General features: G+C 32.4%; 2 protein-coding genes across 2 annotated transcripts in view; one reads left to right on the top strand and one right to left on the bottom strand.

Moving 5' to 3' along the window:
* The first annotated feature begins 4,124 nt into the window (after positions 1–4,124).
* Positions 4,125–6,108, top strand: LOC101205204 (UDP-glycosyltransferase 73D1). The gene is made up of 2 exons (XM_004143320.3): positions 4,125–4,492; positions 4,581–6,108. Exons 1-2 carry the CDS (start codon positions 4,332–4,334, stop codon positions 5,905–5,907), a joined length of 1,488 nt encoding a protein of 495 aa, XP_004143368.1. The 5' UTR covers positions 4,125–4,331; the 3' UTR covers positions 5,908–6,108.
* A 908-nt stretch (positions 6,109–7,016) lies between these two features.
* Positions 7,017–15,738, bottom strand: part of LOC101204719 (protein SHOOT GRAVITROPISM 6) — a 32,957-nt gene continuing 24,235 nt past the window's right edge. Inside the window, exons 38-51 of the mRNA XM_011659377.2 lie at positions 15,446–15,624; positions 15,241–15,363; positions 11,321–11,381; positions 11,154–11,249; positions 10,505–10,605; positions 10,121–10,226; positions 9,633–9,746; positions 9,463–9,537; positions 9,259–9,357; positions 8,815–8,886; positions 8,617–8,702; positions 8,423–8,516; positions 7,665–7,772; positions 7,017–7,582 (exon numbers count right to left, since the gene is read on the bottom strand). Of these exons, the coding sequence (XP_011657679.1) occupies positions 7,430–7,582; positions 7,665–7,772; positions 8,423–8,516; positions 8,617–8,702; positions 8,815–8,886; positions 9,259–9,357; positions 9,463–9,537; positions 9,633–9,746; positions 10,121–10,226; positions 10,505–10,605; positions 11,154–11,249; positions 11,321–11,381; positions 15,241–15,363; positions 15,446–15,624 (1,467 nt within the window). The 3' untranslated portion in view covers positions 7,017–7,429. The remainder of the gene's footprint in view (positions 7,583–7,664; positions 7,773–8,422; positions 8,517–8,616; positions 8,703–8,814; positions 8,887–9,258; positions 9,358–9,462; positions 9,538–9,632; positions 9,747–10,120; positions 10,227–10,504; positions 10,606–11,153; positions 11,250–11,320; positions 11,382–15,240; positions 15,364–15,445; positions 15,625–15,738) is intronic.

Here is a 15,738-nt window from a genome sequence, read left to right as displayed (position 1 = left end):
TCAGGTTTTTTAAAAATTGAGGAAGACAAGTGCATAAAAACACTCAAATTTGATGAAAACATGTTAGGTTGTTACCATATGGGGCATTGGAGATAGAAATTATGTAAGTTTATAATAACTCCATTTTGCTACACGAAATACTATTTAAAACTTTCAATTTGCTACAACTATTTCACATTTATTATTTTTTTTATTCTTTGCTATAGTGTTTACTGTTTTTTTTTTATCAAACTAAAATAGTTTACACACAAAATACATACTATTACAATCCAACTTAAAATATTTTACATCTCAAACACGGCTCAAACTCCCTATATTATTATATCTAATTGTTTTTTGCTTTTCTATCTAATTTAAAATTTAGGAATCAAAATTTATCTCTCTTTGTTTTATACTCAAGTGTAGTTTATACTCAAGTGTAGTGTAAAATGCAATTTTGGTCCAGAAAATTTAAAGATATTTTATGAGAAAGAAATAGAAAATGTGTATTTGATCCTCAAAATTTGAGAAGACATGATTTAAGTCCAAAAGGTTTGAAAATGTTTTTGTTGCTAACAAGAAAATGATGTGTGTTTAGTTGGAAATTTCTAAGAAAGAAAAAGAGAGATGGAAAGAGAAAACAAAAAGAAAAGAAAACCAACTAATCATAGAATGACCAAACCTCATTTGACAATCCATTTAAAGAACCACTTACAACTATTTCCAAAACCTCAACCACTAAAATATTGCTTTTGTAATTTGGAATCAAATAAACACCAACTTCAACCTTCCTTCTATATCTTTAGAAAACGTATAAGATATATTTTAAATAAAAAATAAAAAGGAGTTCTCTCGATCACAGATCATCAATCATGATTGAATAATTAAACGAGCTACAAATAAATAATTAATAATTGAAATTTTATTTTAAATGAAAAAACTATAAACAATTTTTATAAATATAACAAAATAAAACAATCTATTTATAACATATGAATGATAAGCTATTATTTGTACCTATCATGTCATGGTACTAATAGACATATAAAAAGCAACCTTACTTGCAATGTAGTATTTTGTTATATTTTGATTTCACTATTTTGATTTCATTTTGCACTCAAAAGTGAAATTTTAAATTTTAAATTTTAAATAATGTTTAATTATATAAAAAATTAATTTAAAATTGAAAATAATATATAATTTTTATTTTTATTTTTAAGATATTCAAATATTGTAAGTTGATAAAGTAAACTATTAGTAATTATATAATATAAATAATTTATACAAAATATAAGAAAATTTTATTCCAAAGCCAAATATCTATTTAAAATTTTAAATTAAACATTTTCGAGATATTTTAATTTTTTTTATATAGAGTTGATTGGTTAAAACATTCTCTTATTGTTTTGTTTTGAAAATTTATGTTATTTTGATTGTAATCGACCATTATTGTCGGATAAAATTATAAGATCAATAAAAAATATTCTCAAACTGAAATTTTAGAAACTATGTCTAAATTGTAGGAACTAAATATGTTATTGAATCAATACAAAGTTAATAAACTTGTCACAATCTAAAAACTAATTATAAAAGATATCTCTAGTTTATATATACATTATTATTAAATCCAAATCTACCGATGATGATAACGAGGTGATCAAATTGAACAATTAGATCTTAGCTAGAGAATATAAAAAAATCTACATAACAACATAAGTTTACGAATACAGAGTTACATAACTACAAAATATACTTTTTGTTCATTAAAAATAAATTTAAAGAAATAAAGAAGAAAAAAAGAAAGGATAAAGAAGTTTCTCCAATCCAAAATATAATACTAAAAAACAATCAAAATTAAATTAATGGAACATAGATACATAAATGAAATAACATTGTAGTGCATTATAAATATTGCAGGAATATTGCTTATTCGACATACAGTTGATAGTGTCGTCGGAGGCCTCGTTGCATCTCTATACATTGATTGGAAAACACAAAAGTACCTCTTGGTTTACACAAAATTCTCCAATATATGCATTTATTTTATTGCTCACACTTTCATTAATTAGATTTTATCTTCCATCAAAATACCAAGAGAAAATGATTGGGAGGGTGAACATGAGTCACAAGAAAGATGAGAAAGAATGTGAGTGATGGAAGGGAAGAAGACAAATATATATAGCTTTAATGTAAATTGAATGAGATCCACCGATGCCTTCCTTTTATTTGTTTTCCGCTGCAGAAGAGAGATTTCTTTTTTAAAAAAATAAAAATAATATAGAATGAACAACGTATTCTAATAATATCAAATGAATCATCTTTTTTGCTAAAATAGTTTCGAAAACACTTTCTTTAAAAAGAAAAAAAAAGGATGTTTTTCCAAATCACCCTTAGAAGTATATAACAAAATTTGAAGATATGATTGATATATGTATGATAAAGGTAAGTGATAGAGATGAAATGAAGAAATTTTGCTCTAAAAAAAGAAGAAGTAGTTGAGATGAATTTACAAGGAATTTCCAGTTGCATATCTTCTCTTGTCGTGTATAGTACGGCCATGATTCCACCAAATTCATTCACCCTTTTGGGCCCATAAATAATCTTCTAAACTAAATTGAATAATAATAAATATCCATCTTATTATTATTATTAATTTATATTGTCTTAATCTCCAATAAGAACACATTACTATAAATAATCACAATTACCTATTTCAAATATTTAGGGTAAATAAAAAAGATAAGTATGAAAGAATTGACCACACATACACTCTTCCTTTATTAATGATTTGAAGTATTTAATTTTAAAAGTAAAACATCTTGAAACAAATTTAAATTTTGTAGAATAATGTTAAAACAATTTTTATCCAAATATTTTCACTAAAAATGATTTTTTGGAAATTATAAAACATAAAATACCTTTAAACTTCTATTTTCAACTAATATCCTCAATTATTTAGGATAAAAAGTTGAAACTATTTATCAACAATTTTTTACTTTTCTCTTTTTAATTTTATTATAGAGTTGGTGGGCAAAAATAATATTATAAAAGACACTATAGTAAGATTAAAAATTTTAAACTCCACATATATATAATATTATTCTCCCATCTACTATAATTTTTTATTTCGTATAATTCCATAAGTCATGTTGTTGTATTATTAAAAATGCATGACTTTTATGATCATTATTGATTTAATTAGAAACTAGTTTTATTTTAAAATTTTAATTTCCTATTGTTAAATAAAAATGGAGCTAAAGTATATTTGATTTTTATTCTTTTAAAAGAAAGAAAGTCTCACAACTCCTCAATAGCCTATGTATTTCTTGATGCTTCTAAATCATATTTAATATATTTGAGAATTTGAACTTCATATGACATATTTGATATTTGATGTGAATTGGGTTAGGTTGATTTTGACACATTTATGATAAATTAGCATACATAATAATGCTAAAAGTTAAATTATCATATGACCCATGTTAGTAGACTTTTAATATTGTAGTCTATTAGATCATTAAACATGGTTTTCTTGGTTTGTCGTATATTCTTTCGATAGAGAAGATTTTTATAAGATAGATATTGTTTTGGGAAATTTGATGGAAGTTCTTTGTCTAGGAAAAAATAAAGAACATGACAAAAAAAAACTTAATTAATTATGTTCTATTAATACAAATTAACTAAGTTTTCAAATATATGTACCTCAATTTTCTTATCATAACATCTATATAAATTTTAAATAAATAATAACAGGTGAGAATTTTTCTCCGCTAAATTATAGAGAAACAAATATATCCATTTATAAGTGTATGGATTACACCTTTTAAGTATATTTTGTTTAGAAAAACCTCATGTAAGGCTTATAACTTTATAGGTTAAACCTTTAAGATTTTATAAATGAATCAATTGAGATTCTTAGGCTAATTCATTAGAGAGTTCTACATACATTTACTTTAATAGTTTATTTTGTAAAACTAACATGAAAATAAGTCTACACGTGTTTGAAAATCAATGCTCACTTTCAAATGTAATTAAAAGAAAATGTTAAAATTGATTAGCATATGAAAATATTAGAATTTAATTAACTAAAATTGTAAGTTTACATGACATTGTTTAAACAAAATCTAGATATCTTTCATAAACATTTCAAAACTAGCATACAAATCCTTTTGAAGATGAAGGAACAAATATTTACGCAATGTACCAAAATTTCATATTAGAAAATTATGGTTTATAATATAACCATTTGGCTTTTGTGTGAACATGGTTTATAATATATACGAAGAACGTGAACAATAGAGCTAAAAGAAAACTCCCCTGTCGTCTCTGTTTGCTGAGTTTGCAATTCATCCATGGCTTCCACTCTCTCCAACCAGCTTGAGCTTCAACCCCACTTTGTGTTAGTTCCTCTCATGGCTCAAGGCCACATGATCCCCATGATCGACATCGCCACTCTTCTTGCACGCCGTGGCGTCTTCGTCACCTTCGTCACCACCCCATACAATGCTACCAGGTTCGTAATTGACACAACCAAGAAAGAAACAACAAAGAACAATTACACACTTAAATTCAAATTCCACTTTCTAATTTCTCCTCTGCAGGTTGGAATCATTCTTCACTCGAGTTAAACAATCTTCCCTATTGATTTCGCTACTCGAAATCCCCTTCCCCTGCCTGCAAGTCGGCCTCCCGCCCGGCTGCGAGAATCTCGACACTCTGCCATCTCGTAGCCTTCTTAGAAATTTCTACAAAGCCCTGTCTTTGCTTCAACGGCCATTAGAGCAATTCTTGAATCATCATCTTCTTCCTCCCTCTTGTATAATTTCAGATAAGTATTTGTATTGGACTGCTCAAACAGCCCACAAATTCAAATGCCCACGAGTGGTCTTTCATGGAACTGGCTGTTTCTCACTCTTGAGCTTATACAATCTTCAACTTAACAGCCCTCACACCTCCATTGATTCTAATTTCGAGCCATTTTTAGTGCCTGGATTACCTCATAGGATTGAAATTACAAAAGCCCAGCTTCCTGGTTCCTTAATAAAGTCCCCAGATTTTGACGATTTTAGAGATAAAATAACGAAGGCAGAACAGGAAGCATATGGGGTTGTGGTGAATAGCTTTACAGAACTTGAGAATGGATATTACCAAAATTACGAGCGGGCGATTAGTAAGAAACTATGGTGTATTGGACCGGTTTCGCTTTGTAACGAAAATAGCATAGAGAAATACAACAGGGGAGACAGAGCATCAAAGAGCAATTGCTTAAACTGGCTTGATTCAATGATCCCAAAATCAGTTGTTTACATCTGTCACGGAAGTTTATGTAGAATGATTCCTTCACAACTCATCCAAATTGGTCAGTGTTTAGAATCTTCAACTCGTCCATTCATTTGGGTGATTAAGAACAGAGGTGAGAATTGCTCAGAGTTGGAGAAATGGCTATCAGAAGAGGAATTTGAGAGGAAAATCGAAGGCAGGGGATTGATAATCAGAGGGTGGGCTCCTCAGCTATTGATTCTGTCGCATTGGTCCATTGGAGGGTTTCTAACGCACTGCGGGTGGAACTCGATGATCGAGGGGATCGGGAGTGGGGTGCCGATGATCACTTGGCCACAATTTGCAGAGCAGTTTCTGAATGAGAAATTGGTGGTGGAGGTTTTGAAGATTGGAGTGAGGATTGGAGTGGAAGGGGCAGTGAGATGGGGAGAAGAGGAAAGAGTTGGAGTAATGGTGAAGAAGGAAGAGATTGAGAAAGCAATTGAAATGGTGATGAATGGTGGTGAAGAAGGAGAAGAAAGAAGAAGAAGAGTTGAAGATTTGAGTAAAATGGCTCCTAAAGCTATGGAAAATGGTGGATCTTCTTATGTTAATTTGTCACTCTTCATTGAAGATGTAATGGCTCAATCTGCTCATCTCAAGGCTTAACTCTTCCCTTTTCCAAATGTACATGTTTAAATGCATATGTTATCTTAAAAATGTGTTTTTTTTGTGTGTTAGTAACAAGAATGTAGCATCTTAATTATGAATTTATTGCTATTAATACAAGTCATTGAAGCATGTATATGGAATAAAAAAATTATTGTTGATTGTAGAATGATTATATATGGAACAAATGTACTTGGTTTTTTTTTACAATATATTTTTTTAAAACTAACCTACACCAGTACTAGAAGCTATTATAATTTAAACATTGGTTTAAAATGGTTCAAAAGTTTAAAGTTCTTTTTTTTTATTATTATTATTATTTGTAATTTCTTATCAAGATAACTACAAAACATACCTCACTTATTAATATTTTTGTAAATATTTTCCACAATTTTGTACTTAATTTTTTAAAAATAGAATAAGGACACAGAAAAGTATGAACAAATTTTAAAAAATGATCGTCCTACATTACACGAAAAATAAATGAAATGAAATTCCTAGCAAATTAATTTCAAAGTCAAATAATATTTAAGTGTCAATTCAAACAAAGTTAGGGAATAAAAACACATTATTAACTCTTCAAAGGTTGAATATATATATATATAATAGAAATTGGCAACTCTATACTACACGCAAGTAGAAGATTTGACTGAAAATATTTTTTTTCCCGTTTTTTTGTTTCTTTATATATACATAATATTGTAAAAGTAATAGCAAGTACTAAGAATTTATGTAAACAATTAAACTACATATAAAGTAAGATCTTAGAATAAATTATTAAGACGATATTTAAGTTCACAAATCGAATTATGTGGCTGTTTGTAGTGTTAATTTTTGGCTTAAGTGTATAATTTGTCATTAGATTGAGAAACGTCGCCCTTAAAGATACATATAAAAGTTGTACAACCACATCTTTGTGAAGCCCAAACAACACCCCATTGTTATGTGACAACTTTTTTTTTTCTTTCAAGAGATGCATGTTAAAGTGATAGGTCTATATCAATTGCTATATTTGAAAACAATCATAAATAAATTAATATATTCTCGCCAGACTTACACTTAGCAATACAACGTGGAAGAATCTTTGAGATGAAATACAAAACAGGAAATGAATGTAAGGATGTCCTTCCAAATGAGATAAGGATAATTCCAATAATGAATAGACATATCAAAACATTGCCATTTTTCAATTGGTTTTAAAACCCACACTTTCCTCAAAAGTTAGAATTCAAAGAATAACTCACTCACTCACTCACACTTTTGCATCCCTAAGTTCAATTACAAACAGAATATACATGATTTCAAAAGAAAATCATATATACACAACTAACCCCACGTACAAGACGCAAAAATTACAAACTTTACAACTTTGATGACCGGATTCCCACAAAATCCATCCATGGCTTCAAAGGGCGTGTGATGATATATATTGTTGTCTTGTTCCTGATACAAACCTTTAGTTACCATCAATCAAAACAAGAGTGTTGTGTTTGAATTCTCAGGATCTAAGACACCTAATGACCTAGCTCCTAGCCGAGTCTGCACGATCCATTCGAGCTGTCCGCCATGACAGCGAATTGGAAGATTTTAATAACAAGCCCAAGGCCGATGAGCAAGTAGCTCTTACAATTGCTTCTCCAGATCGACTCATTTTACCAACCAATAAACCAAAAACCTAATCAAAGTAATAAAATGATTTTTAGATACTAATGCAATGAATCTTTGACGCATTGAGTAATTAATTGTTGGAGAATAACCTGCGTGTAGTGAAGGGACAGAATGTGTTGGTCATCAGTCAGAGCTAGCATACTACTAGAGAAGTAAATAGCGTTTGCTTGAATCATTGGCCAAGGTGCATCGAAAGCCTGCCACAGCACACAAACTTTTCGAATAAGAACAAAATTATCATATATAATAAAGGTTAAGCAAAAAGATGACAAGTGTTGTTTAACCTACCATTACTACTTATAAAATAATGTTATAGTAAATTTAAGGTAATTATTTAAATGCCAAACGGTTGGAAAATGTTTTCAAATATAGCAAAAAGTCACTATCTATCACTGGGATATCTATATATACCTATCACATGTGGAAGAGTGAAATTTTGCTGGCTAAGGTTAACATTGAACAAATAATAAGTAAATTATATAAAAAAGAAAAAGCCATTTCCTCAGAATCGGTTCACCAAGCTCCAAGCGTACCACAACTCCAACAAAATGCCAGAAGCATTTCTTAAAATGACCATAAACTTATACCGACAGAATCACAAAACATGATCGGCAGCAAAAAGTTAAAGAAGAATGTAAATTATGATGCAACAAAGCGAATAGGTGGGAATCTAAAAAATAATACAAGGTGTGAGACATCTAGCATATAAATGATAGCATGGTCAAAGATGGAACAATGGGAGAAGCATGGCTGAAAAAAGTCGAACCCCTAGAAAGGTGATTGCCAGGAAGAAAATAATTTCCTAGTGCAATATTTCTCTTGAAGATATGTTAGTCAGAATGAATACCTTTATTGTCATTGCCATGTAAGAGTCAACCCTGGAGGGGAGGTACTGAGAAATTTGCTTTGAGAAATCACGGACGAAGTCTACGTAGTCATTTCTGAAAGGAAGCAATCAGGAATATTTGTATTTCATTGCTATGTAGAAATCAATAATCATAAAATCAAGAGTAGGCAGTCAAGTCAAACTTTATCACTCACCGATGATCTGAATTGAAAAAATGCATGTTGAAGAGGGTAGGCAGCTCCTCCACTTCCACTAATGGAGCAATCCGCTTAAAGGTACTCTGTCCCCAAATGATAATATCAAATAAAGAGGTATAAGAACAAAACAAAAGATGTTACATTTCAAAGGCAGTATATGTTAAAATATTAACTAAAAAGATTGTTAATCATTACCCGGCAAGCTTGACGAACGCTAATATCATCGTCATAAACATGCAACACAAGGCGGGGAATGGTTGCATGAACCTGAGGACAGAATAGTTGCAAATAAATCTAATAGAACAGGCCCCTAAAATACTCCCATCAAAATATTAACACAACAAACGTGATTATACCCATTACACAATACAAAATAAAAAGTACTTCATGAAATCTAGAACAAAAATTTTTGCAATGTAAATGGCCACACAAGTGATACCATAGAGAAAACGGGCATGTAAGAGCTACAAAACAGATATTGATTTTTTTAAAAATATTTTTTTTACTGAGAGCTATAAAACAAGGATGTTGCCACTACAAACAAAAATCTAAAAGTTGTATCAAAATGGATAAAGTAAAATATTCAAATAGAAAGGTGGTTCTGTTGAATTTAGTGGGTAACTGTGGTGGGGACAAAACCTGCTCAAGAAAAGCCTCACTTTGCTGCCCAACTCCATAGGTACTTAAGACTCCAAATGCAGTGAAGGCATTAGCTCGTATAACGGTATTCATGCAGCTCTGTTGGATACAACTAGGGTATTAGTTTGCAATAAACAAATTCTTGTAATAAAAATACCAGCGTGTTGAAACACTTTTTCTTGGTTGAAGAATGCAGGAACAAACTTGGAGATGACGGAGCCGCACAGAGAGATTTAGCAGAATGGGTTCCACTGCATCATTGGGAGATGCTTCAAGTATCTAAGACAAGTACATGAAAGTTGATAAATAAGCAGACCAGAATTCCTAAAATAAGTAAAAAACATTCTACGTTAAATTGAAAAGGAGGAAACAACCATAAGCAAGCACGACAGTGCAGTTGATTGCACAGATTCATCAACATCATCTAATAAAGCCAATATTACACCCAGAACTTGAGCTGTATACTGTATAATTTGAATAACTGGTATCTGCAGTTTCAAAGTTTTAGAAGTCAGCAATTAAAATTTTCACAAGAGAAGAAAGAATGCCAATGGGTTCAAAAGACACTTTCTATTACTATATTTATGACAGTGTGATGACAGATTGTAACAAGGTATTCTGACAATTGGCAATCAAATAAATGCAACATTATTGTATCATTGCCCTTAATCTAATGAGAAAGAAAAACCAGTGAACCATTCGTTCAGAACCGGATTCATATGTTCCAACAGTATAATAAAACTCAACTTTATATCAAATGCGCAACTAATAAAAAAATCACAACTGAAATCAAGGCATTGGACGTCAATCCCTATTTCTATCACTGATCCATGATGAAGTAACTACAAGGAAAATCGAATACCTGTACAAGTCCTCTTAAGCATAAACGTCTAACAGTTGGAGATTCATCGGATACATGTCGACAAAACACTTCAACAATTTGTTCTAACAAGGAGCCGACATGTCCACTACAAGAGTTAGGAAGTGTGCATCTGATTAGAATAAAATTCCTTGACTGGCTTTTACACCAATTAGATAGCATAGGGTTCTATATTAATTGGCAATGAAAGGAGTAACTCATATATCTTAAAAACATAACGGTCTCTTGATTTCTTTCAATGTGAGATCCTCAATAAAAAGAAACAAAAATCAAAACAAACAGATAACCGATAATACTTTACATGAAGTGAATAAATTAAATCCAACTAAAGAAAGCTACTCAGGAATATGATTCTTCTCTTAATACCTGTACCGGACAAACTCAGATAATGCAGCAGTAGCAGCTTCTCTTTGATATCTTTGATGTCCATTCACTGATTTACTCATTATCAAGCATATATGTTGAACCTGAAAGGTTAACCATAAGATTTGATTTCAATTATGTGACATATTAATACGCAAAACCACATCAGAAGAGAACCATGTAAAGTCCTTGTGATGATCAAAACCAGACAAATATTTTATTTGGATCCAAAGACAGCTAAGTACATCTGAAGTCTGTTAAATACAGATTTGAAATAAATAATAGACTAGCAAGACACTGCTTACAAGTAACTTCAAGCATCAGAACTAAAAGCCATATGTCCTTTGAATATGCCACGCTGTGGAACACACGTGACTTTATACTTATCTTCTTACCAAGAAATATATCCTTCTCATGTTCGTCTTACAGTCTCAATGGAAAGTTCTCGATTTCTTAGGAAGGAAGAAGGGAAAAAGTTACAGAAGGCACCCTCGACAAAGGCAAACCCAAGAAATTACAAAACGGCACCCAAACAAGAATTCATTTAAATCAAACTCATCAAATATTTGTGTTATGTTTAGCAAAACTATGGTTTTTGAAAATTAAGCCTATATCCTCAAAAACTATTATAGTTGTCATTCTACACGTGTACCTCTTTTGGCCTCTTTATTGAGATGCAACCTGCAAGGTCCCCGATAAGATTTATCCACCTCTCATTTTCATTGTGCTCTCCATCTCTAGCTAAGATCTACAAATAACAAAATTCCATGAGATCTTATGACACAGGAAGAATGGGATGGATGCTAGTAGATTGTCTACCTTTCCCATTTCTAGATCTCCTACACATTCACAAAATGCCTGGAATGCTGTGAGAAGAGCCCTGCAAAAGTAGAGGAAAACAAATACAATTATGATTTTTTTTCAATCAGAAACTTGAATGCAGTCAATAAAAGAAGAGAAATAAACACAGTAAGCATGATTGCCAATAACTTCGAACACTAGAAAAAAAAAGAAAAAAGATGTCTTGGCATTATTCTTCCAACTAATTGACGTACAAAGGATAGAACAGCAAACGTGGAGTGAAACTTCCATCACAATTCCACTTCACCCATTGGTATTGGCACCCAGATCCCTCAAAATACTTGGTTCATATACATCTGCTTGTATTTCAAACGTTTTACCCATTGAGCATAATACCTCCTTTTTTAATCCGGTTCTTTCATTATTTTTTTCGTCACATTACCCCCAATCATTAGAATTGTGTGGCCTAACAGTCCTCCATGATATTCCAGAGACGTTAACTGGATTATGAATATACCAAAATAAATCACCGTATCTCCAACATAAGTTGAGCCAATACCTACCCTCTCATTCATAATCTAGAGTACTGTCCGAGAATGGGGATTTGTTCATCCATCCTTCTTTTTAAACATAAACATCTTTTATTGATGCAATGAAAAGAGACTAATGTGACTAATGTTCAAATTACAGCGATATGTAATAAGAACTAATGCTGAGAAAGAACGATCTTAGCCATGCCTCTCTCCTCCCTCCTCTATCCTCACTGTCTTTCTTTCGCCCCTAACCACACTCCGGCTCCCATTTTCAACTCAGGCATTTGTCATTCTTCCTCTCCGGTAGGTTCCCAGAGCACGAATCTTCTTGTCCATCTCTGTTTCAGTGGCAGTCTAATTTTGATGAAAACGGAAGTAGAAAGATGCAAAGTAGTGAACGCCCCTTACTGAATTTGGTTCACAAAGATTACTTCCATATTGAAGACGTGGAAGCTCGGAAGATATTGTCATTATCAGACACTCAATTCAAATGGTTCTTGAAGGAAATTTCTGAATTCTTGAGTGGCCCCGAGAATAGTTTTCTTCTTCGAAACGGTTTTGATGATTTTGGAAGTACAAGGCTCTTAAAATTTAGGTCAAAAGTAGGTTGGATTACGAGGTGTGTAGCTTGGCAGAGGAACAAAAATTTATCCTTCATCCATATTTGCTCTAGTGTCTCTCGACAGGGTTGGAAATCCTTTCACAAAATGTTGGAAAGATTCTTGATGAAGCACGATTATTTGATTTGGTACAGAAATCATCTCCATGCCTCCTTGCAGCCTCCTTCTGAGTCATTAGAGCAAGTTATGCTGAAAGGTGATGCTTAATGGAACCTCTGTTCAAGAATTGGTAAAACAGAGCATTTCTTCCCCCGTTCTGACCTCAGATTTTCAGAGTGCAAGTCAGCACTGGGTCATTAAAAATCCAGAAGTTTTAAAAGAAGACTTCGATAATCTATAGATTATTTCAAGATTATTTGTGTTTGATGATTGGAAGGAAATTAGAAAAACCTTGGAGGATCTTTTTCAATAAAAAATAATCATTAATCCATTGTTTGCCGAGAATACTTTGATTAAATTGGCTGAAGGATCTCTAGAAGAGTTTGTTGGAAAGGAAGAGGTATGGCAAGTAATGGGTCCTTTTCATTTAAAATTTGAGAAATAGAGTAAAAGTAAAGCAGACCATCTGTTATTGAGGGCTATGGATGGATTAAGATAAAAAACCTCTCTCGATTATTGGAGCAATCAAATGTTCAAAGTTATAGGAGATCATTTTAAAGGTCTGGAAAATATCGCTTCTGAAACACTCAACCTTCTAAATGTTTCAAAAGCAAAGATCATGTAAAAAGAAACCAATGTGGTTTTGTAAGCTCCATTAGAAATAACATACTTTAACCGAGGGAATTTTTTCTTACACTTTGATGATTTTAAACAGATTGAGCCTCCTCCATTATCCCAGGGCCATTTATCATTTGAGGATTTTTCAAACCCATTTGACTTGCAAAGATTAAACCAAGCTTTAAAAGATGAAGGAGTTGAAGATTCATTCTTCCCGGAGGGGTAGAGAATATCTAATCTAAGATCAATCCAAAAAATCTTTCATATACAAGGAATCCTTTTGAAGGTTTGAAACAGGGAACTCGCTAGTTTTTAGCCTCGCCAGCAGTAGCGCCGACGCCGATCACCACCCCTGAAGCGATAGTGGTTTTAAATTTGGACATCAAGGAGTGTAGTGTGAACTCGGCTGGATTCGAAGAGTCACACTAAAGAAGGAGAGAGAATAAGAAATTTTGCTTTAAAAGGAACAAGAAAGAAGATGTTGAAGAGTCACTTTGAATGAAGCCCTCTTTTTGGTGATCCTCCTTCCTCCAATCCTATGAACAAAAAGCTGAAAGCTGAAATTATTTCAGCTGCTACTTTCCAAAAGAAACCAACGGCTGCTGCCCTCCTTTCAACCCTTCATCTTCAGCTCCCATCTCCTCTTCTCTTTTTTCCTCATCAAAAAGTTCCGAGGAAATTTGAAAAGAAAAATTTTTTCCAAGATCTTTCCACGTTACCTCAAGCCATTTCCAAAGTATTTTATCTCGAAGAAGAAATCAAAGAAGATTATGGCAAAACAGTACTTAAAAAGCCTAGATTTTAGATGATCAAGTACCTGTTTTGCTTGAGGAAAATATTGCCCATTCTCTTTCATTAGCTTTTTCCAGCAGTCCAAGCTGTTTGTAGAGGCTAATTCTGATTTCTTGGAAGTCAGTTGCACCCAAGTTCAAGCCCCAGCCTATTATTCTAAGTCATTTTCTCATCATCCTCACTCTACCCAGTTTAAGTACTTTGAATTCTCTTTGCCTAACTCCAAGGTAAAATTTCTGAAGGACTCTCCAAGCAAAGCCCCTCTCAATCAATCCAACAAGAAGGGTGAGCCTTTTTTCGACTCTCCTTTCTGCATTAGTAATGAGGAATTGGAGCTAGGTCAACCGAACTTGAAAGTCAGAAACATTTTGAGCCTCTAGAAACCAATTTCAATGCCCTGTTTCAATGCGAGGAAGACCCAAGGTCCGCAAAATTGTCGTCTGCTACTTGTTCTTATTCCCGGTCTTGCAAAATACCAGATGATTTAAAATCAATAGTTGCTGATTGTGGAGTTATTCTAATTTGATTCTTCAGTATTTTATGTATTTTTCCTCGATGTAAGACCAACTTCAGTCATTCTTGGATTTCCCTTCATATGGGTGGCAAGTAAATCCTTCACGCTGATGCTGAATAGTGGAAGACTTCTTTGAGCTTCCTCAGGATTATGGATTAATTTGGTTAGACAGTTTTGAGGCAGCCAGTTGCATCTTGAAAGTTTTTAGTTTAAATTTATGGTGCGTTTGTATTACATTTTCAAGTGTTTAATTTAGAAAATAAATTATTTTGAGAAAAATTAAAGTGTTTAGAAGCCACTCAAAATAGATTTTTAAGTGTATTTTAAACAATTTTTAGGGAAAAGAGTTTAAACAAAAATGAGTTTATTGAAAAACATTTTTTCTTAATTCAATCCAAATTGACCCTTAGTTCTTTACGAGAGGATTTTGCATTATGCTTTGTAATTAGATTTCTTCATATATGGTTTTGTTTAGCTTGATCTCTTCTATGTTTAGCTTGATCTCTTCTATTTGGAATTTGTTTTGTAGCTTTTGTTGTAGAGGTAAACTAAATTTTCTCTTGCTCTTAGTATAATACTCTTGTACTTTGAGCGTACTTTGAACTTAAGTTTCTTTAATTAATAATAATCTAAGAGGCTTGTCTCCGTTTCAAAAAAGAATATACCAAAATAAATCAAAACAGGACTACATAATATTATTGAACAAAGAGGACATGCTTTAGGCTCCATTTCACACAGATTTGTGCAAAAATATGTCACTACCTTAGTTTTTCGTGCTGGCCTAAGCTTGCATGATGATGGCAACTTCCCAGCTGGAGAATAAGTTCTGCAAGAACTAAAGCATAGTTCTGTTCGACAGCTTTCTTTCCAACTTTACCACCTCCTCTGCTCCAGGGGAAAAAACAATAAATTATGCAACTGAAATAAAAGTAGCAAATTTAATGGGATCAGTTATTATTCCACCAACCTGAAAAAAGCAGTTAATGAAACAATAGCTGCCTGTGAAATATCATTCTCTATATGATCTGGCCCATGGCTAGAAAATTCTGCTCTATCTTGACTTCCTTGATTGAGGGGAACTTGATTTAGGACAGATAGCACATGCTCCAGGAAAGAAAACGAAAGTACTGTGTGCTGAGAGAATACCTGTAAAACAGGAGAATTTGAATGCATATATAGGTTTTTAACTTTGAAGAGAGTTTCAAAGGATCCAACAAAAGCACTTAGAAGCAAATACATATTGTATCTTACATAGCTGCT

Source organism: Cucumis sativus, chromosome 6, assembly GCF_000004075.3.
Source record: "Cucumis sativus cultivar 9930 chromosome 6, Cucumber_9930_V3, whole genome shotgun sequence".
In the NCBI taxonomy this organism is placed as follows: domain Eukaryota; kingdom Viridiplantae; phylum Streptophyta; class Magnoliopsida; order Cucurbitales; family Cucurbitaceae; genus Cucumis; species Cucumis sativus.
The sequence above is the reverse complement of the archived record's forward strand: the minus strand, read 5'-3'. Positions and strand labels throughout refer to the sequence as shown.